The 23,973-nt window shown below is 37.5% G+C and overlaps 1 protein-coding gene and 1 long non-coding RNA gene across 2 annotated transcripts; both read right to left on the bottom strand.

Annotated features, from left to right (window-relative positions):
* Positions 1-233: 233 nt before the first annotated feature.
* Positions 234-2,078, bottom strand: LOC147518600 (uncharacterized). The gene is made up of 2 exons (XM_086593961.1): positions 1,830-2,078; positions 234-1,505 (listed from the first exon to the last, which is right to left on the bottom strand). Exons 1-2 carry the CDS (start codon positions 2,076-2,078, stop codon positions 234-236), a joined length of 1,521 nt encoding a protein of 506 aa, XP_086450087.1.
* A 15,437-nt stretch (positions 2,079-17,515) lies between these two features.
* On the bottom strand, positions 17,516-23,086 carry LOC147518599 (uncharacterized). Its single transcript, XR_015211844.1, has 3 exons — positions 18,244-23,086; positions 18,077-18,153; positions 17,516-17,948 (listed from the first exon to the last, which is right to left on the bottom strand). It is a non-coding gene; the product is annotated as an uncharacterized LOC147518599 (long non-coding RNA).
* Positions 23,087-23,973: the final 887 nt, after the last annotated feature.

The following is a 23,973-nucleotide window of genomic DNA, read 5'->3' as shown; positions in this document are numbered from 1 at the left end:
CTTCCACTTCTCCATCAAGTTCGACCCTATTGATGTAAATTTCTCCGTCCCAGATTCACTACCTTGATCTCATCTAAAGTCTTCGGCTCCATTACAACCTCCTCCTCCCCCTCCCCCTCCACAGCCCCGCACTGTAATTGTTATGCTTGCCTTTTCGTGGGGTTCAATGATTCTCCTCCAGGTCAACGGACCATCCTTTTAATGGTATCCTGATGACTGTTCTTCAACCCCACCTAATCTCCGCGGACTTCATACATTCCCATTGAGGTGGGGAATCGAATAACTTGGTAATAGGTCGAAGGCACCGCTTTCATTTTGTGGATCCACCTCCTTCTTAGGATCGCGTTGTATTGGGAGTTGGAATCGACCACCATAAATCTTGAGAACACAGTTACAGGCCCTGTCATCACTGGTAACAAAAGCTCTCCCATAGGCTCCGTGACACTCCCATTAAACCCATACAAACTAGACCGCGGCGGCCTTAGTTGCCCCGAATTGATCCTCATTTCATCCAAAGCTCCCCTAAACAGCAAGTCCACTGCACTGCCACAATCAATCAGTACCCTTTGGACCATGTAATTGCCCATCGCCATAGTAATAACCAACGCATCTTCATGAGGAGTATCGACGGCTCGGAGATCTGCACTATAAAATATAATCCTATCTTCCCCGTCCATTGTCCCTGCACTATATCGCGGTCCTCTGGTCGCCTCATTGACCTGCTGAATACTTGATGTCCTTCTTACCTTATCTCTGTGGGCGTTGTGACTCAGAACTTCTCCACTAAAAATAACATTAATGGTTCCCAATATTCTCCCTGGAGCTGGCACCTGCTCCACATTTGGGGCCTCCGCTATAAATTCTCTCATCATTCCCTTCTCTATCAACCTCTGGACCAACCATTTCAACGCATAACAATCATTAGTTTCATGATTGCGTACCTGGTGGTATGCACAGTACAGCTTGTTCGGCATCTTGGCAGGGACGGTTCGTGGTCCCTCGTACCCCTGCATGTTCTTGATCAATGGAAATATATCACTCAGCGGCATGTTTAAAGGCGTATGTTCTAGCTTGCGGTATGGCTTCCTTTCCCTCTGTTCTCTTCGCGCTATCTCTCTACTCCTTTCCGGACGCGATGGATGTCCGTGATATCTTTCATTACCTCTGTTCGCCGACTCCGTCTTTCTGCGATCCCCTTCTTTCTCTACCGATGACACTGCCTTTGCTACCCTCTTAGAATCCTTCTGCATTGTGTCCTCGTATCTAATATACTTCTCTACCCGCAGATATAACTCGTGTAAGGTCGCAGTCTCATTCTTTGCGACGGGCTGATGGACCCCTGTTCTAGGCCGCAGACCTCTTTCAAACACTATCACTGCCGTCCTTTCGTCCAAATTCTCCACCTTCAAGGTCTCGGCCTTGAAGCAGCACAGATACTCCCTGACAGATTCTGCAGACCTTTGTCTAACATTGAACAAGGCCGCAATGTCCACAACCCACCTCTTCTAATGTATAAAATGATCTATAAACGCCTGCTCCAACTCTTGGAAATTGGTTATACTCTTCAAAGGCAACCAATAATACCAGTCCGAAGCTCCCCCTTTCAAGCTGGCCAGGAACATCATGCACCGCAACCCATCTGCTGGGTCTCCTATTCCATCGTATCTTTCAAACCTTGGTTGATTGAACCATTTCGGCACCTCCGAAGTCCATATTGCATCCGCCAGCAGATTGCAGTTCAACCTAGTCACCACCTAACTGGCCGCGCCCGTTTGATTCTTCGTCTGTTGAGGATTCGCCTCCCGATCGTTGTTTATCATTTCCTGTACTTGCTCCATTGTAAGGCCCGCTACTGGATTTTCCACGAGATCCGAACCTTCTTCTTCATTGTCAGACTCCTCACTTGATTCCGCTCTCCCCTCCTCCTCTGCTATTTCTCTTTCTTTCCTTAGTGTATCATTCTCCTCTCTCAACCTAGTGATTTCTTCCCGCATTAGCCGTGTCTCCTCCGAGGCCATTCCCGCATCTGTTTCCTCTCGCTGATCTCCCCTTTCGTTGCTTACAACTTCCGCCTCCATCTCTTGCGCCACCACCTTTCGCGGTCGGCCTACTCCTCTCTTTCCTACTGTAGCTCTTTTCATACTGTTTTTGTTCTTGTCGGTCCCCACAGACGGGGCCAAATGTTGTATCCCAATTACTATTACAAACACTATTCACTAGATCTTCAGCATTATTACAATGTCCAGCATTATTTCCTCACTTCTTTTCTCTTACAGTCGCTCTCTCTCCTCCCTAGGTCTTGACTCACTTCGCAACCAAATGAAGCTCCCCTCCTCTTTCCTCTCTCTTTTCCTTTTATATCCTCCCTCACCCCCTCCTAGCCCTCCATCTGTCCCCCCATCTTGCGGCCCTCTTCATTCCACGCGTAGGGTTTCCGTACCGCAACCCCATGCCTTTATTCCGATCCTGTGCACCGCGGCTATGTACCATAAGTTGACCTGGGTGCATCCGCCCGCTAATATCCTTGGTCCCCTATCCTACCACCACAAAAACCATCAGATTTTGTTACTTAAAAGCAAAATAATATAAACCTAATCTACCAAACTGCACAAAGTTCTACAAGCACCCCAACCTATATATACTTCATTTTCTACAAACAATTGATTCAGTCTGAGGTATCTATCACTGATTGATATCCAAACGGGAATATCCCGATTTGTTAGAAAATATCGAGTAAATATCTCCAACACTAAGAATATTGAATCTTACCACCTTTCTTATCAGTAATTCCCTTAACTGAATTCCCAAGTCCAATATCTTCTGATAATTGGGGTCCAATATATTGGACGTCATCTATATTTTGGAAATTGGCTTTGAAAAATAGACAAAAAAGTCATGAGACTGCATAGCAGAGATTAAAAGCAACTTAATTATAAAAAGGGGGCTTAAAGTACAGGAAACTGAATATCTAAACTCTTCCATGGTATACAATTAAAACAAGAGAGTCAACCTTTAACTCACTGTTGCTTTGGATGCCCTTCAAAGCGGGGCCTTCTAACATGCCGAAAAAAAAATGTGCAAGGGATTCAGCAGCTTGAAGCCAAATGAAAGTCAAATTTGGAAAGGAAATCAAATTTAACCAGCAGAAGGGAAAGGCCCACACACATATTGAAGGGACCTTCTTTGACTAAATTATTCAGGCTCTTATTTGGATAGCAAAATGCAGAATAGAACAAGACAACGAAAAACAAAACAATCCCAGCCGTCTGCAGTAAATTAATGTTAAATTCAAAAAGAAAGCAAGCTTAATTAGCAGAGATAAGAGCCCCCCATACGCACCCATGCATATTATCATTAAGTAAAGACCTAGAATACAAACTATACATATTTGTACTGCTACTTACAAGACAAGGATAAGAACTAAAACACTAGTTCGGAAGCAAAAGCAACTATCAATTGATCCCTATCAAATCGTGAATACCAATACGAGAAGACACACTCATATGCATGGATTAGACTATATTGTCGGGGCGAAGCTAAGCAAGGCGCTAAGCTTCCCAACTGGTGCCTGTTGGCGTTATCCCTCACATGAGGAGGAAAGGATTTTAGCCTGCGTGGGAAAGCTTGAGCACACCCTGCACTCAGTTTTGTCTTGCTCAGAGTGCGACCCGCGCTCGTGCCTTGATGAACCTCCAGAAGAGTGAGCGCACCCTGCGCTCGACTTGGCCTTACCACGAGCGCGACCCGCGCCCATGCCTATTTTGGCAAGATTCTATTTTTCCCGAACCGCGAGTTTTGGCTTATATGTTTGGATTTTTGGCAAAACCAAAACACACGAGAGGCAGCACAAAAGTCAAAGAAAACCCAATCTTGGAAGCTATCAAGATTGAGAGATAACATTTACAGAGAGACAACCCTGTAAAGAGATAAGAGTGATCTAGTAAGGTGAGAGACTGCAAGGAGTGATTGTAATCTTCCTTCCCACTTTATAAAGAACTAGCTCTTGTGGAAGTAGGCACCATTGGCCGAACCACGGTATATCTTTGTGTTGTGATATGCGTTTAATTCTACTTTACATTATTATCTGTTGTTAATAGTTGTTTAGCGAGTTGGGCATGTTAGCATAGGTTGTAGTTGATATTTAGAATTTGTCTAGAGTTGAATTGTGTTCAAATACAAATTATCTGTGTAGTAGGAGAATCGATTGGTATTGGTACGGTATAAACCCCAACACTACCTTTGCAACACCTTTTGACAACAAGCCACAACAACTTCCAGTACAATTGGTGCCTTTAGAACCTCAGTAGGACAGGGATGAATGCCTAGGGCTCCTTGGCGGCAATTTTTACAACATACCCAATTTAATATATGAATATAATGAAAAACATGTTATAAAACTTGAACTTTACAAACTCTACAAGAGTACCTTACTACAACAATCAGAAAGTAATAAGGATAGAGGATCGGAGGAGGAAGTAGTAATTACAAGTAATTACAATCCAAACTACAATGTGAAGTACAACAACAATGGAAGTACAACTTATAACAATGGGAATTCAAGCTCTAACATTGATATACACCAATGTCAGATAGGCAGTACACCTGGTCACCTGGTAGTGGATTGCTACCATTGAATGAATTATGTTTTTTCAGGCTGATTACCACCTCTAGAATTAGCAGCTACGACCAGTACATCCTACTCACCACATGATAACACATAGATAACAGACTCAGGTGTCACTAACCATATCACATCAGATTTATCCTAGGTTACATTGACACGGAATAGTGTGTCCATATCCGACACGGATACGAAGTGTCTGAAACAAAAGGTATAAAAAATTAAGGTATATCACATACAATGTGCCCAATGTGTCTAACACAGACACGGATTATTTTCAAAATATGGTGTCCATGTAACATTGGATTTAGCAAATATTTCTGTGTTTTCACAATACAAAATGGTGGAGATAAAGTGATATTTAGCAATAGAGAGGGGCTAGACATTAAAAACACTGGTTCACCTCTTATCCCAACTCTTTTGACTAAATTTCATTGAAACAAACATTACACATAACTTGTCATCTGTACAAAAATTTGTCCCAGATAACCATTATTCCATAACTTTTACATCTTTCTATGATTTATGTGAGGAGGAATCTTATCTCACAGAAGATAATTTTCAAAGAACTCGTTATTGTTGGCCTTTTATCCAATCTCATTCATTCAAGTCTAACAGGCCACCAACAACTTTTCTTGTCAATAAAGTTTCATCATCAACATGGCACAAGGACTTGGCCATCCAGCACAACCTATCTTAGTTTTTGCTCAGACAAAGTTATCAGTAAAAAGATCTTCTCAGTGTTCAAGCTTTCTTCCTTCTTGTCAACTTGGTAAAAACCACAGATTACCTTTTTTCTTATCCAAAGGAAGGTCTTCAAGTCCACTTCAACTGATTCATACAGATCCATGGGAGCCATCACCAATAGCATCTTGTTCTGGTTCTAGATAATATGTGAGTTTAGTAGATGATTTTTCTAGATTTTGTTGAGAATTGATTAATACTTTGTGGTATTACTCATTTATTTTTCGCGCACCTACACTCCACAACAAAATGGAGTGGTTGAGAGGAAGCACAGTCACATTCTGGAGACATCTAGGACTCTTATGGCTCATTCAATAACTGTAGAGAAAAAGACGTATTTTTCTCTCTGGTGTGTAGGGCGCGACCCGCACTCTAGTTACACCTAGACAAGGCGCGACCCACGCTCATTCCTTTGGAGAACTCCAATACTTTAGGCACGACCCGCGCTCGACTTTGCCTGGTCGAGGGCGCACCCACCCCAATTTTCAAAGACGAAATTCAATTGTTTTAGAAGTTTTTCTGAAATAGTATAAATATAGGTTTTTTCTGTAGAAACCTAACTTAACCAGAGAGAGAGAGAGAGAGAGAGAGAGAGAGAGAGAGAGAGAGAGAGAGAGAGAGATTGTAAGAGAGAAATTGAGTGTTCATTCTTTGTGAGTGAATTAAGAGCTCTTGTAATCTGTTACTCCGGACATCTAGTAAAGCTTAGATCTCGCCAATGTGGACGTAGGCAAATTGCCGAACCACGATGTATCCTTGTCTTGTGGTTGGTTCTCTTTTGCATTATTATCTTTACTTTATATGCTTGTTAAATTGTTAATGAGAAGCGTTGGGATAATACTTAGCGGGTGTTGAAGTCTTGTCTATTGAGAAAGATTGATCCTTGTGTAGGATTGATCTATTTGTTGTGGGTAACGTTGTTTCCACAGTTATTTATTCACAACAATTGGTATCATAACGAGGTTTACAACCTAGGATTTTGAGTTTTGGTGAAAAACCATAGTGCTCGAAATTTGTGTAGACAAGGTGTTCGATAAAATTCCTGAGTGAGATATTTTTTTTGGGTTATTGTGTGTGACTTGAAAAAAAGGCTCCCAAGATGTCAAATGCTAGATTTAAAGTAGAGAAGTTTGATAAAGAAGCAAAAGAAAATATGGCGAGGGTGATGTCGAATGAGATGACTTCCACAAGCAAGTCGAAGGGTAGTTCGAAGAAGCCTTTAAAACATGTACAGTGCTATAATTGCAAAGAAAAGGGGCATTATCTATGTGGTTTCCCTAGCCCGAAAAAGAGTAACAAGATGAGTAGTAAGTTTGAGAATGAGGATATTAGTGAAGCAAGTCTTGCTTCCGACTTCGATGGGGATGATGTAAGTCTTTCGGTGTCTACACAAGACAACCACATGACCGATACGTGGATTCTTAATTCCAGGTGTTCCTACCACATGTGTCCAAATAGGAAGTGGTTTGCTACCTATGAGAACTTGAGTGGAGGTTCCGTTTTGATGGGTAATGATGTTGCTTGTAAGACGGTAGGAATATGAACTATACGGGTCAAGATGTATGATGGTGTAGTGAGGACTTTAACCGATGTGAGGCATGTTCCTAAGTTAAAGAAGAACCTTATTTCTCTTGGTACCTTGGATTCCAAAGGCCACAATTTTATAGGAAATGGTGGAGTCTTAAAGATCCTTAGTGGCTCTTTAGTCATTATGAAGGGTCAAAGATTTGGAAACTTGTATACTTTGTTGGGTAGTACAGTGATAGGTGATGTAGCAGTGGGTACATGTAATGATGATTCCGAGTGCACAAAATTGTGGTATATGCACCTTGGGCATATGAGCCAAAAGGGATTGTTTGAGTTGTGCAAGCGAGGGCTACTGAAAGACTTGGAGAAACCAAGTATGGAATTCTGCAAGCATTGTGTTTATGACAAGCAGTGCAAAGTCAAGTTCGGTACACGCAAGCACAAGACGAGAGGAATCCTGGATTATGTGCATACAGATGTTTGGGGACCTTCTAGAGTGGCTTCTAAGGGAGGTAACCGGTATTATCTCTTTCATCGATGATTATACACGCTATGTGTGGGTATATATCTCGAAGTCCAAGGATGAAATTTTCGAGACATTTAAGAAGTGGAAGGCAAGGGTTGAGAATCGCACAGATAGGAAGGTGAAGACTCTACAGTCTGACAATGGTATTGAGTATACCTATAAGCCTTTCCAAGAGTTTTGTGCGCAACAGGGAATTGCCAGACACTGGACAGTGAGGAGCACGCCGTAGCAAAATGGGTTAGCAGAGAGAATGAATCGCATGTTGCTTGAGAAAGCTAGGTGTTTGCTTTCCAATGCCAATCTTGGCAAATAGTTCTGGGCAGATGCATTGGCCATGGCGTGCTACTTGTATAATAGATCATCAGTTCCGACGATAGACTGCAAGACACCTTATGAGGTGTGGACAGGGAAACCATCTGATTATGGTACTTTGCGCGTGTTTGGATCTAGTGATTACTACCACATGAAGGATAGTAAGCTTGATTCTAAAGCTAAGAAAGCAATATTCTTGGGCTATGCAAAGGGAGGAAAGGGATACGGATTGTGGTGTCTAGAGAACCACAAGTTCCTGGTCAGCAATGAGGTTACCTTTGATGAGACTTCGGTGCTACATTTTAGCAAGCTGGAGAAGACTGGAAATAGTGGTGATTATATAGAATCTCAAGTGATTGAGATAGAAGCGTCTGAGGATGCTAAAAAGAGTGAGGTTCTTAGTGAAAGAACTATTCAACAAGAAGTAGAGTTACAACAACCTGAGCAGCAAGCTTTGGCTAGATCAAATCCAAAGAGAAGTGTGAAACAAGTTATAAAGTATGGGCATGATAAGCCAGTGAAGCATTATAGTCAACCGGACTCGGTTGCCTATGCACTGAATATTGAAGATGATGAGCCAGATAGCTTCAAGGAAGCTGTTAGAGATGCTCATTACAGAGATTGGTTGGTGGATATGTAGAAAATGGTGGAGGCTCGTGACAAGTTTTGTACTTGGGAATTTGTTTCATTGCCTAAGGGCAAAAGGGCTTTGGGTTGTAGAAAGTTCTCTATGGAGTTGAGTTCCAACATTGGTTGGAGGTACTCCACAAATGGTGGAGGCTCATGCATTGTTGATTGATGCCTTTCGTAGGCATGGCCCTTTGTGGGCGTGATTGCTCTTTGTGAGCATGACTCTCAGTGAAGATAGCTCTTTGTGGGCATGATGTGCTCTTTGTGGGCATGACTCTTTGTGAGTGGCTCTTCGTGAGCAAGACACTCTTTGTGGGTGGCTCTTCGTGAGCATGACACTCTTTGTGGGTGGCTCTTTGTGAGTAAGACACTCTTTGTGGGTGGCCCTTTGTGGGCAGTTGACTGCGAGTCTTCCTTGTTGGATATGTTCCTACTGGATGTGTTCTTGCTGGATGTGTTCGGCTCGGTTTTATGTGTTAAAACCTCACCGAGGTGGAGAATGTAGAGAAAAATACGTATTTTTCTCTCTAGTGTGAAGGGCGCGACCCGCGCTCTAGTTACACCTAGACAAGGTGCGACCCGCGCTCATTCCTTTGGCGAACTCCAGTACTTTAGGCACGACCCGCGCTCGACTTTGCCTGGTCGAGGGCGCGCCCCGTGCTCCACCGTTTTCAGCATGAAATTCACTGTTTCGGAAGTTTTTCTGAAATAGTATAAATATTGGTTTTTTCTGTAGAAACCTAACTTAACCAAAAAGAAAGAAAGAGAGAGATTGTAAGAGAGAAATTCTTAGTGAGTTGAGTGTTCATTCTTTGTAAGTGAATTGAGAGCTCTTGTAATCTGTTACTCTGGACATCTAGTCAAGCTTGGATCTCGCCAGTGTGGACGTAGGCAAATTGCCGAACCACGTACTATATATCCTTGTCTTGTGGTTGGTTCTCTTTTGCATTATTATCTTTACTTTATTGCTTGTTAAATTGTTAATGAGAAGCGTTGGGATAGTACTTGGCGGGTGTTGAAGTCTTGTCTATTGAGAAGGATGGATCATTGTGTAGGATTGATCTATTTGTTGTGGGTAACGTTGTTTCCGCAGTTATTTATTCACAACAATAACTTTTCCAAGCATCTATCTATTTGATCAACAGACAACCCTTTACAACACGTCTCACCTAATGAGAAAATTCTCAAACATCCACCTAACTATACTTTTCTCGGTCTTTGGATGCACATGCCTATTAAAAGGTTAAACTTTGTACACAACACAAACTAGATTACGAAGCTAAGCCTTGTGCCTTCGTAGGGTATAGTATCATTTTCAAAGGACATAGATGCTTAGATATATCAACTGGAAGCTAGGTATGGTATGTTCATATTCAACGAAGAAAATTTTCCTTCACAAACAAAATCTCAAAATACTTCCAAAGAAAATTCTTATTCTCAGGTCACATTACCACTTATACCTCGTCGATCTGGTCACTTCACAAACCCCTACTTCAACACATCATACTCCAAACTATGACACTTCATTTCCAATTGTCACTTCACCAGTGTCACCATCTCAACACTCAAAAGTACAATCTCCAGTACAATCGCATACTAACAATCTCAAGTACAATCAGACACTTTTTCACCACTACATGAAGCACATACAAACGCATCAACTAGAAATCCAACATCAAACACAAGCTCAGCCTTCTGGCAATACTTCACCTTCTGCAGAAATTTACCTTCTAGCACGATTCCCTCACATACATCATCTCAACAACCATTCTCTCATATTCAACAACCAGGATCACATGACTACAAGGTCCAAAACTGTTCAAGAACTAACACAACCCACACTACGAAAACAAGATCATAGTTGTGGGATTTGATAGATTTAGTAACTTTGAAGGATTAAGTTTCTTGAACTGTATGGAATTTTTGGTTGAAGTTTTTAGGAAGTATATTAATTTGGATGAATCTGATGAAGAGGTTGTTTGTCCTCGTCTTAAAATGAAGAGCATTCAAGAACTTTATGATTAAGGAAGTTCAAGTGGTCGGAATGTGGATGCTAAAAAAAGACAAAGAATAATTAAGCAGTAAAAGTTGTTGATAGGTTTTTTTTTTTTATCATACTATGTTCTTAGGTTATTCCATTTATATCACCTACTTGTCTTTTTTTTTGTTTTTCTCCTAATTTCTATTTTGGCTTAATTGAATATTTTATGTTTGATTTGACATGTTTAGTAGTTAACTGTCATTGCACTAGGAGTAAAATGTCAGAGTATGGATTGGGAAGACAAATGTGTCGTTGTTGCGAACACATAAATGGATAGGAAAGTCCAAGGTTTAAGGGTTAGCTGTGGATATTTTTAAGAAAGGCCAACTGATGTTTTGTTAGTTTTAGAAAGTTGGTGTTAGTTTTTTGGTGTTTGGATGGCCGTTTTTTTGTTTTGAATTGTAATAAGTCTTGATACTTTGCAAGTTTGTGTGTTTCAGTTAGATAAATTATTTTCTAGCTTATGTTGATCACATTGTAATGTTTATTGTTAGTTTTATCTCTTTGCGTACATTATGATAAAGACTGTGTCATTTGGTAGTAGATTTCTGAGTAAATTATGCATTTAAACTCTATTAGACCTGCCAGAGTCTGTATCCATGGTAACTGGTTATTTCTTTATATAGAGCTATTTTCAGTTTCCTGTTTGCAGAAAGTCTAAATGACATGCTGATAAGCACTATTTGTTATCAGTGCTCTGTGGAAACTATGAATCATATGTATTGAAACAATGTGAATTGACACTCAATCAATTGCCATTACCCGCAGTGACCATGCCATAATTGACTTATCGCCACTCCCTGTATAGAGATGTTCAGTTCCAAAGTCAGCCAATGCAAGAATCCCACTATAGCGCCAATCTTTTTGCTCATACCACTTCTTTAGTGGCTCCTATCCAAGAACTACGCCAATACTCCATACACATATGCCACTTCCACTATCACCGCTTATGCACAAAGGTTCGATGGCATTCACAAAGACCACACTCGTGACTCTATGCCCATGGCCTACGAAGGATTGCACATGAGAAAAGTTCTGCAAGGATAGAAATGGAGAATGGTTAGTACAGAGTGAGGCACAACAAATAGATTAAACTATTAAGATTGATTACTAAGGGAAATGTACGAAAGAGGATAAACATTCTCTCATCTTAGTTCAATAATATTATTCCCTAATTTTTGTACTACTGTCAGTAGTGTGTATCCTAGGAGGAATCTTCATGAAAATAAACTTTTGCGTGTATCAAGCATTAGGAGCTCTCACTGAAGAATTTGTACTTAGATAGAGTTACACTAAACATTTCTAAATCGAAACATAGTAACCAACGAAGAGTATTTAGATAGAGTTATATTAAACATTTCTTGATGCACTTAGGTCTACAAGCAAGGACCAAGTAAACAATCTTGTTTTTTACAGCTCTGATTTTTTGCATTGCCATTTTAGGTCAACAACTTTGCACTGTCATTGCATTATGTATTTTAAAAGTTTATTTAATTACATCCATTAGGAACCAATGCTGAGGTTCAATTCTGTTTGATGTCTCTGCAATTGATACTTGAACATTTTTTTCCCCAATATGACATAGGAATTAATTCAACAGAAATGTCAACCAAAATTGAAAAATTAAATAATAGTGCAATAGAGAAGCATATAGTTTTGGTAAACGTTCAAACGGTAGTCTTTACTGCTTGCACGTATCACATTTTGAAACTGGACATGCACTCTCCATCACGTCGTTGAGAGAAGAATTGGGCAAGATACTCATTCATTGAGATTTCTCTGTATACTAGGCTCCTTTCATCTTATATCAACTCCTTGATAGGTCCAAAAGGCTTTGTTGCCATATGAAAACGCGGAGTCAGAAAGCATGCAATCGATACTCTGGGTCCAACATGATTGGCACCCCGAATTTCGACAAAATCGGAAAAACAATATTTGTTTCCGACTCTTCAATTTTCGAGGTGTGATGCACTCTCCACTTCCAAAAACCCATCATCTATTTAAATACGCGGATAATTAAAAACCAATAAAAAATTTTAAATAAACAAAAGTCCCCTTCATTACCAAAAACTCACCAATATGATTAAATTACAAATCTCATTTCCATAACTCTTTAATTATAATTACAAATGAAAATACAAAAACATTGTCTCAACTGAAAATCTATAGCACCTCAAGGGAAAACAAAACATATCCTGTACTGAGACGCTAGCGCAAACCACAAGCAGTAATCAACCTTCTTCAACACTAATCCTGTCAAGACTTATCAACTGGGTTCATTTTATAAACACACCCGATAAGCAAACATGCAAATCGGGTCAGCATTATAAACAATGCTAGTATGAGTAGCTCTAAAATACAATATATACTTATACATATATATACACAATCCATAAGACAGTTAGTTCCTCCACCGAGGCGCCTTAACTTCCAACGACTAATACAACATTCTTAAATACACTAATTAAGGTAGGTAGTTCCTCCACTGAGGCGCCTTAGCTTCCCATTCATTAATAGTAAGGCATTTAGTTCCTCCACCGAGGCGCCTTAGCTTCAAACCGTACTAGATCAACTATATCTAATAATCAAATAACAAACATAAACTTACTCTTTACTTACACTGGTATAGGCCAAATCACAGAGTGGGTCACACTTGCATAACTAATCAATTCAACCCACCCTTCTGCAGAACTGTTGTGAATGCAACATAAATTACAATAAATCATTTATTAGAGATTTAACGTGCACTTTGTTATTTCATCACTATTATTGTTTAGAGTTTCTTCAAGTGTCTCTAGAATCACGTCGTCTCTATGTCTTACTTAGTTTCTCTGGCTACTACAATCGCTTCCCAACGCCGAACATGTACATCCACATGCCTCTCCTCACATAATGAACCACTTCGTGTGTAATTACCCTAAGCGGGATATCCAGGTAACCCCCACACGAACGTCATTACGCTGGTACTGCCACTATTCAGCATAAAATATCGTGCGTCCCGTTCTAATTTTGCGAACGGAATAATCAAGCCACTATTCAGCTATGCCAGAATGGCCAATCAAATCACATACGCCCATCACAAGGGCCAAATCACATGAGTTATGTTAGCTAGGTTCTAGGATTTTCGTTACGTAATTTATTCAGATGTCATACATTTGTATCTCATAACCATCTCACTTTATCACGTGCCAAATAAATTATTGCACTAAGCCAAAAATATTTAGAATTATCTCAATACATCTCATAACAACTTTCATTCTTTCACGTGCCAATATATTATTGCACTCCCGTTGGAAATATCCACAATTACTATCATATCAAAGTAGCATCTCAAATATATAATGACGGAGCGTTTTAGGAATATTATGTCTTCTAAAATCTCAATCTTGTCACATGTCAAAAATACACCATATTAACGTCAAATCTTTCTTAGATAATGACAAGCCAATTTATACAGGCTTCCTCAACATTCTACCATAGGATTAGTCCATAAAATTTACAACATAACAAGTAACGTAATTAAACAGTCAATAATCCACAATCAAGGTCCAAAACCAAAGCCCAAAAGTCTAAACACTTAAAGGCTCACCTTGACCCATTCCAATTTATATGGACATGCCTAAAATAAAAATAGAACTGGCCCAAACAAAAGAAATAGACACTGGCCCAAACAACTAATGTGGTCCAGCCCAAACAACTAAAATGAAACTGGCCCAAAGAAACAAAAGCTAAACACTTTGGCCCAAAGCCCAAAGCCTAACTAAGAGGAACAGCATCGCCACCACCTCTTTCTTCTTCCTCCAGCTCACCACCTCCACCAAATCAACCACCACAAACCTCCACACACCCCCATACAAAAACCAATCAAAATTAGTTAGGGTGAAAAACCCCACAACTTTAATTCACCAAGAAACTCCAAATTTTAAGTTTCGAAATCACTCCCCCAACCATGGATCTGGATTCTCGACGCCATTAATGCGTCTTCAAGCTCCCAATAGCCCCCCATTCGACAGCCCTCACACATAGTACACTACCCCACTACAACCAATCATCAATCAACCAACACAATCAACAGAATAACATTTCAACCTATTGTACAGGATGATGTTTAGGCCAACCGCCATTAACACTTCCTTCAAGCTCCAACAGCCCCCTCTCTCCAACCAACAACCAAACATCAAACCATTAATCCCTCGACATCAACCAACAACCCATACAATCAACTAAAACAAACTATATACAAGTTCAAATCATTTATAGGACGATACTTTCTTTGGGCTTTAGCCGCCATTAACGGCCCATAAAGCTTCAACAGTTCACTTTCATAGTTTCAATAATTTAGCAAATCAATAGAGTAACATTTAACCGGTTTTAGCAATTCAACAGAATAACTACAGAAGAATAAGCAGAAAAATGGACGGAAAACCTTGGACAAAAAAATATGTCTGTACACGTAAAACTATAGGTTCGACGAAAAAGCAAAATAACTACTCACATTAATTAAAAGCTCCATGAATCCCTCATAGTTCGAATCATTGTGCTCCAACTCTCTAACAAGCAAGTTTTTTTTATCTCTGCCTCTATTTTAGTTTATTTTTTATCCAAAAACCCTATTCTCTGGAAAAAAATATAAATATATATTCCTGGGTTTGAAACCTAAGTCCAACACAGACTCGGGCCCAGAAATCAGGCTCACATATCCCAAATCCAATCCAACAAATTTTAAAAATAATAATAATTAATAAATAAATAAATAAATACATATTGCAAATACGGGAGTTACAGTTATACACATCTCAAAAGAATCTCGTCCCGAGATTCGAAAGTAAGGTAAGCTATACGAACAAATAACGTTGGTTATTAACTTAGAACCTACCCAAGAATGTACAAAGGTTAAACTTGAGCAAGATAACTTTGATACTAATTATTTTAAAAAAATTCCATAATATATCTCCTCATGCCACTACAAAATCTATTATATATAGTTTAATTGTCTACTAGTAAACGGGTACGTGCGTTGCACGTTCTAGGAAAGAAAATTGGGGTGGAGAAAATCAAAGGAATGAACGCATGTAAATTAGAATAGTAACATGTTACATTTGTTTGAATGGATATATTACGTAATATGTTTTAGATTAATACAGGTCGAGGTCTAACAAAAAACTATAATAAGAAAAAAAACACTTCAATACGCTAGTTGTGTTCTTTGTCCGATTTGATTTTTGTTGCTCTGCCATGGTGCGAATAAATATATTCGAAGAGGTATTTAACCGTCTGTAATTTAGTCAATATTAGTGCATGTAACACAAACTAATTTAACAAAAAAATAAGTATTATGTTGATGAAGTTAACATTTGATATGCTGGTTGTGTAACTATCTTGTCGAGCATTTATATGTGATTGAGAAACATTGTTAGATTCATATGAGTATACTATATGTAAGATATAAGAATAGTATATTATGGTGTGCAACATAATTGTTATTATACACTGGAGAATAAAATTTCTAAAAAAAATGTAAGAAGAATAACATTTTTTTATCATTGTCTCTAGAATGATATAGCGAATCCATCAATAGTTTTTTTTTTTTGTTGGTTTAAATAAGTAGGTAGCTTGGACAGAGAAAGAAATTGTAGCTAGCTAACAAAATCAATTATTTATTTATTTATTTAGAAACTATCACGTTGAGAAACAATTAGAAAAAATACATTGGATACTGTAAATATTTGTTCTATATATAGATCTATTAAGGCGGATATAATATGTGGAGTGAATTGAATGTGTAAATAAAAACTTTACAGAAGATGGCTATGTAGCAAGATTATCATTTAAAAGTTTTAAATATAATATATTTTGGTCGTTTAAAATAAGCAGGTGGCTTGGACAAAGAAAGAAGTTGTAGCTAGCTAACAAATGCATTTTTTTTTTAAATGATCATATTGAGAAACAATTAAAAAAAAAATACATTGGACACTGTTGATAGCTGTTCTATAGAGCTATTAAGTCGGATATAATATGTGGAGTGAATTGAATGTGTAAGTAAAAGTTTTCTAGAAGATTTCTATGTGGCAAGATTACCATTTAAAACTTTCAATATATTGTGGATCTCATTTCGTGTTTATGGAGATTGAATGATTCAAATGACGGAGTGGTGATTTTTTCAAATCATCTGTATTGAGGCGAAAAAAAAAATTATGAATGCTAGTCGCATCGCTGAATTATATCTGTTTTGTCGTTATTCACACAATCCTTTGATCAATTCTTGTATTGGTTATTGGTTTCTATTCTGAAAATGTTATTATTACCCAACTCCACATGTGGTATTTTGACATAGCGTATAATGAAGGAGTTAAGAGGCGTTAAAAATGTGATCCATTGTGCATCTTACGTGTTGACTCACAAAGTAATAATAAAAACATCAAAGACGACAGAGAAAAGCCGTGAGATACAATGAAGAATCTCCACTTGACCAAGAAAATGGAGAAGACAAAAAAAGCCAAAAAAAATAAACAATTAAGGGAAGAGTTATTATGACAATAATAGGGTCACCAAAATTGTGTCAAGCCTTGGAAAAAGATATTCATATAATGGTAACCACTATTCAAAATTGATTGATACCAAAACTGTTGATAAATGACTGTCTCCGATAATGACAACATGATTTAGGAAGAAATCCATGACTAAACCATCAACACCCTAAATCATTGAACATTTTCGGTAAAAACAATTCGATATCCAGACAACACCCAAACTCTGGAAAATAATAGAAGTGCAGTATACGCTCAGGCGTAATTCCACGTAATGGAAAATTAGAGTGCAAGTATACCATCAAAATGCACTGAAAAATTAGTAAACCATCAACACCCCAAATCATTGAACACTTTCTGTAAAAAAAAAAATCAATATCCAGACAACACCCAAACTCTGGAAAACAATAAAAGTGCAGTATACACTCATTTTTCCCCTTTTTAATTTGGAAAATAAGCCGAAATGGTGTGTCAGTTTGGCGAGGCATTTTTCATTTTAGAAAGTAAAACCCAATAGAATAGTCATTCTGGGCTGGGATTGTTTACATCATTCCATCTATGAATTTATTGGGATCAAAGGTATATAATTAGAGAACAGAGACCAATATGTAGTCCACTTCGTATACTAATTGACAATGTTGGGTTTGTCAATCCAAACCACATTATGCCAAAAATGGAGATACGTGAATATACCTTCAGAGTCACTCTTACATTCAGAGTCACTCAAGAAAGGATCAAATGTGATTTACAGTTTTGTTGTCCAACAGAGAACAAAAAAATTATATTGACATGACACTGCCATTGAACAATCAGACGGTGAAACATATTGTTTTCTCACAAAAATTGCTTTACATTCGCAGAGGCTTAGCTAGTAACAGGAGAGGATATGAAGCGAGTATTAGTTGTTTGAAGAGACAAATCAAAGGACTCCCCTTCAATACCATCTGCCAAACTCCTATCGTTCAGGAGCTCAAGAGATTCCACAATCTCTGACATTGTTGGCCCGAACTCTGGCTCAGTCTGTTGGCATTGAACAAACAAAATATCATATGTTGTTGATATGCTAATTTATGAAATTACAAAGTAATGCAACTGAATGCATATCTGAAATACATATAAAAGGTGTTTGAATGTTTGATTGACCTCACCTGAATACAGAGAGAGACAATGTCAGCAAACCAAGAGAGGAACCTGGAGAAGAACATTGGTCACGCATCTCCATTTCCTTGAGATAATAAAGTCATCTGATTGATTTGGTGTTTTAATATTGAAAAATAGAAAAAAGTCAAATCAAACTGATTCAGTGAAGCCTTACATTCAAACAACCTTTAGGAATAAAAATCGCACGCAATACCCCTTTAAGACAAAGAAGAATAAGAAAAAACTCATCACTTGCATCAAAGTCATGCAGAATAAACTGCTCAAACGATGCAACCTTGGTCACATTTTTCTTCCCACGAGTCTTATTACCTTTCATCCCTTCATTTCATTGAGGTTGAAAATAGAGTGTGTGATCTTGACCAAGGAAGTATGTAGAACATTAGCAGAGCGATCATGATCCAGGAGGGACATTGCGACTTCTCTGAACCCTGTCTCACCAACCCTTACAGACCGCTTCAACCTGGCTGACCAAGAGCTTTTCCAACTAAGCCTCCCCTATTGACAACACCAACCTTAACAACTTTTACAACTTTAACAACTTTTTACACCAACCTTAACAACTTTTACAATATCATACGCCAATTAATTCTCAGAAAGCAACTTGACTGCCCAAGTATCTCAACCAATCCACTTTCTAGATGATGGAAATGATGGAAAATTTCATCTGGCTGCTCAACCGTCAAGGCGTCAACACCACTAATCCACTATGTCGTTGATGCTAATAACACTTACTTATAAAATTAAGTTGGCTAAGCTGAGCTTGACATAATAGGATCATCAACATATAAAATTGATAATAAAAACTGGAATAAATGGTGATATGCAGCTATGAGACAATAGATAAGTACATCAAATGCCAAAATCTAGATAGCCCACAATAAGTTGACTTTATATTGCATTCCCTTCCATATAAATGGCTTAAGATTATATGAAGAATTATTTCCTGATTATAATAGTGTTTAGCATAAAAGAGTTTTGTGAACATGTGCCCTAATGCAAAGTGTGGCTTTTACTTCAAATTAAGACATTTTTATTACTCTCTCCTAACCAAGTTATGATTTTCTTTCAAACGGATATTTAAGCATTTGATATGGCTTCAGCGACAGTGACCTTCCGATTTCTTTCTATAAAATTTGGTGGTGCTGCTTTTGTCAATTTGCATTTTTTTAAGTATTGTTTTTCTTTTAACGAATGTAAGCTTAACTAATGTAAACAGGTAGTATGTATGTAAGTCATCCCTTAAGAAAATGATCAGTATATGAATGTGAGTTGAGAACCTGATTTTAGAGCGAGAGAGGAATCAAGAACCTTTTAATCTACACAAAAATCTAATTCGTACTCCTAACTACACTTACTTATGCAGAGCTTCATCAACAACTTAAACGCTTATTGTACCTAGACAACATAAAATTAATGAAAATTGGTAGCATAGGAGAAAAGGTGTTTAAATATTACCATTGCTTCCTCCGCGTGACCACTTGGTTCCCCAAAAAGCCCAAAGCATTGTCATAATGGAGACCACAACATAATATTACAATGCATTGGCTCAAAATAATACTTATACCCTTCAAAGAACTGATTATAACATCCACTCGCTATACTCTTTCCATTATACAAAAGCGTTGTGCACATCTATAGCGAGTAAACCAAAACCAAATCCACATAGCAAGAATACACTTAGTACTCATGAGTTAACAATTTCGTGTGGACAATATATAAACTTAAAAGTGAAGGGCCATAAACGAAGAAAAAGTTAAATAGGCTACGTACTAAAAGGTAAAGAAAGGGAGAAGTTTTTGGCTACGCTGCATTTAACAATGGTAAACTGAGATAATGTCAGAAGCAATGCATCCAAAGTGCAAGAATCATTTTTTTAAGATCAATGTAACGTCTTATTACATTGTGAGTCAACACGTAAGATGCATAAAGAGCCACAAAAGATTGGTAGCAAACACCCAACTGAAGATTAATATTATTGTAAACAAATAATCCAGAGAACAAAATTTTATAGAGCACTATGAAATCATTCCCAAAAAAAAGAAGAAACTAAAGATGTACTTATTATAATATCTTGAACTGAGTCACGCCTTCTGCAACTTTACAATGACTGCTATCACTCTAGTACAACGACTAATACCATCAAACTAATGCACATAAGCGTGCCTTGATACTACGTAAAATTTTGAAAGGGAAATGCTATAAGGACTTTTATTAAACTGCAAACTCAGTTAAATGGATTTCGGAGATGGGCGTTTGCAAATTTTGAACAACACCATTGAAATTAAACGTGCCTTCTACCAGTTTTTATTTCTTTATCTTATAAGACATTCTATGTAACAGAAAAGTTGCGACATTTGTCAGTAAATAACAACTAAGAGAAGAAAAAAGAAGACAGAGATATAGTAGTACTTACCAAGACATAGCGAAGACGAAGGTGAGGCAGAAGCCAAAAGTAAGAGGATCACATCATTACTTGCAAATTTATGATCGACTGTCTAGAATCCCAACAGCGACCTGCGTTTGACAAAGCCATTACACCCCAAAAACAGCGAAGCAAAAATACAAAAGCCTCAAATCGATTTTGTGAAGTGCAAACTGATTGATATTAAACAATCTTGTTTTGTGAAGACTCAAAACTCAATTGTAACTAAACATAAAAGTGAGGATGAAAGTTATCAAGAATTTTTTTCAAACAATTAAAACACATAAATATAAGAACATAATACGTTCATAATTGGCATTTCTTAAAAGAATGAATATGTATATATAATGTAATTCGCTGAAGAACCAGTATGTTTCTAGGAAACTCTCCCAAAATGAGTTCTTCTAATAAGATGCACAAACACAACAAATCATATAATAAGCCTGGTTTAGTAAAAAAAAAAAAAAAAATTGTTGTCGAAACTATACAACATGTAAAATGGTATAGTGTCTTCCAGTTTGGTATATCTAAAAAAAGCACCAAAACTCACCATATAGCATAGAGGGTTTCTAGATAAAAATACTTAAATGTTCAGAAACATACCTTGTTCAAAAAATCTGTAAGAAAAGAAGACAACTACTTTGTTCCTCTTCACACTTCAACTCGTACCAAAAAACAGAAAATAGATATGAGACTTCAAATGATATGCTTAACTATCTAAAATGATATTTTTTGCTATACTCTGTTGTTCTTCACCATATTTGGTTCACGTGCTTTAGGAGAATAGTCGCGTCCAATGATGGATACTGTAAAACCCAAAAAAAGATTCATGGCGAAAGTACATAGTGTTGTTGTATTTTTTTCTTCTTTGTTATTTTTTGGGGAGAAGAAGAGGAACTTAACGGGTTTTAATTGGGAATATTGGGCAAACGGTGTGTCGGTTTTGCGAAGTTTGGGTCTAAGAATTTAATTTACCGATTTACCCTTATAGCGAAGAGCAAAAAGAAAGTGGATGTCCAACTTTCCGGTACCCTTCGGATTTAAAACTTTGGTCTAAAACCGGGAATACGGGGACTAATTGGAAAATCCAGTATCCGCTTTATATATAAGATATGTTAGAACTGGATTTGGAGAACCTATAAGTCTATTTACATGACCCATTCAAAATAAAATTCCTGACTCTACAATAGATGGCGACTAATCCACAAAATAATTTTCTGGTCTCCTAAACACTTTGGAAAAGGTGTGCGGCACAATAAAGGGAAAGCTCATATTAATCATATTAAAACCAGGGGTCAAACCAACCAATAAATAACACCTTCCTTGCTTTCTCATTCTTCAGTAGCAACAGTTCCATTCTGACTCACATAGATACCATAAGTGTTGCGCTAGCCAACTGAACATTATAAGTAGCAGATTTTTGGAATAAAAGAACTGAAGAGAAAAAGGAAAAAACTAAGGACATGCAAGTGAGTAGGTATATAGATACAGAGAAATAAAATAATACTCTCATAATACTTATAACAAATGCTAGGTTGTACAATAGTCAGAACAGTGATTATCAAAGAAAGGAAGATATCCACGCGGCCCACACTCAATATATGTAGTATATTTCACACAACCTCTTGACCAAGAAACCATGGCACTCTTAGATAAGTGATTGATTGTTCAATAAATCAGGTATGTCATACATGTCGGACAAAACCGACATATATGATATCCATTCTGGTTTTCATAATGTTATTTGATCCCGATAACTGAGATATCCAAAACAGGTGAAATTCTAATTAGTTTTAAAACTCAAAATGAATTAAAAGTTATGATGAAGGCATAAGCATGCACAACAACCACCAGTTCACAAAAATGTAAACTAAAAGATTTATAATTAACTCACCTGTAAGATCTTTAAGCCAAACTTCTAAGTTCATGACCTCTAAAACTCAATATAAAAGAGAGACACAGGTTTGTAGTCTAGTTACCTTCCCCACCTAACCAGTATGTCCTAATTGAGATTTAAACTGTTTCTGAGGTTGTCCTTCCATCTCCACCCAAGTTAAGTTTGAAAACGGCATTGAATATTACCAATCAAATAAAGCACAGCGCGCATCAGAAAATAAATAACGACAAAAGAAGAAGACATAACATTATGTAAAGTAGCAGATGCCGATCAGTAGGAGTGCAACAAACATTTACCACAAAGGGTAATGGAGCCAGGGAAAAAACAAAAGTGAATTAAAAAAAATTCGTTAAAATGATTGGAGCATCCAATCAATGCTTCAATGAATTCATAGTCGCCAAAGTGAGAATAACAAACCCCTGAAGCATTAGAGTAGTATTCAAAGTTGCAAAAGCGCACAACAATTTTGTTGCAAAGACATCAAAAATCACAAAATTAAATTAGGGTGCTAAAAAAAAACCCAATAGCAGAACATACCGACCAAAAATGACGATAAGAATCAAATATCTTGCCACAGTTTAGTAAAGAGAAAGAGAGTGGAGAAAGTTTACTTGTTGCATATCCTAGTTCCTTTTAGAAATAGTTTGCAGAAAAAGAATTAGGGAAAAAGATAGTTAACAATGGTCAATGGGTACTGATTTTCAAAGTATTTTCACATGGCATGAGAATTGCTCTTTTGAAACTTTAAGAAAACCAAGTCTATTCAACTGTTTCAAATATATCCTTAGTTGAATTATATTGTACGCACAAAATTGCGAGTTTGAATTTTAGGAGCCTTTAATTTAGCAACACACCTTGATATAGCAAAAATCAAATGAAAGAGAAACATCAATGAAATCAAGCAAAAATCAATGAAACATGACAAATATCAAATCACCAACACACACACCTTTATTCCATGCATACATGAAGAGAGCGAACCCATCTTCGAGAGTGAGAAATCCAAATGATGAAGAGTATGGGGTTTGCGGAAGGGGAAGAGGCTGGAATTGGAGAAATCACTGGCGACCTCATTTAAATTGAAGTGACCCATTGAGAGAGGATAGGAGGAAGATAAAAAATAAATAAATAAATAAAAAATAAAAAATAAAAATAAAAAAAAAAAAAAAGTAATGGGTTAATTTACCCTGATAAAGCGTAAATTTCTTATTAGTGGTGAAGAAGGCGAAGTGATGTTTTGGGCGAACACATAACAACTTGAACGAATTGATTACTATAAAAAACAATTCTCCAAACCAAAAACAATCACTTGAATTCTTCGAATTAATAGTATAATGAATTATCCAAGAAAATGAAAAACTCAATGATTGTTCAAAGATATGAACAATAGGTGCAGCAATGATTGTTCATAGTTGGGCGAGTATGTTTTCCAGTTTTACAATGGATTATTCAAAAATATAGAAGCGAATTACATACCTCCATTAAGCGCTTAGATCGAGCCCTCAGTATCCCTTTCTGTTCAGAGACAGCCTCCAATAGATTTCCTTCTTTCTTCTCTTTTAGTG

This window comes from Coptis chinensis, chromosome 2 (genome assembly GCF_015680905.1).
Source record: "Coptis chinensis isolate HL-2020 chromosome 2, ASM1568090v1, whole genome shotgun sequence".
NCBI classification, from domain to species: Eukaryota; Viridiplantae; Streptophyta; class Magnoliopsida; order Ranunculales; family Ranunculaceae; genus Coptis; species Coptis chinensis.
Note: the sequence above shows the minus strand (reverse complement) of the source record. Positions and strands in the feature narration are given on the sequence as shown.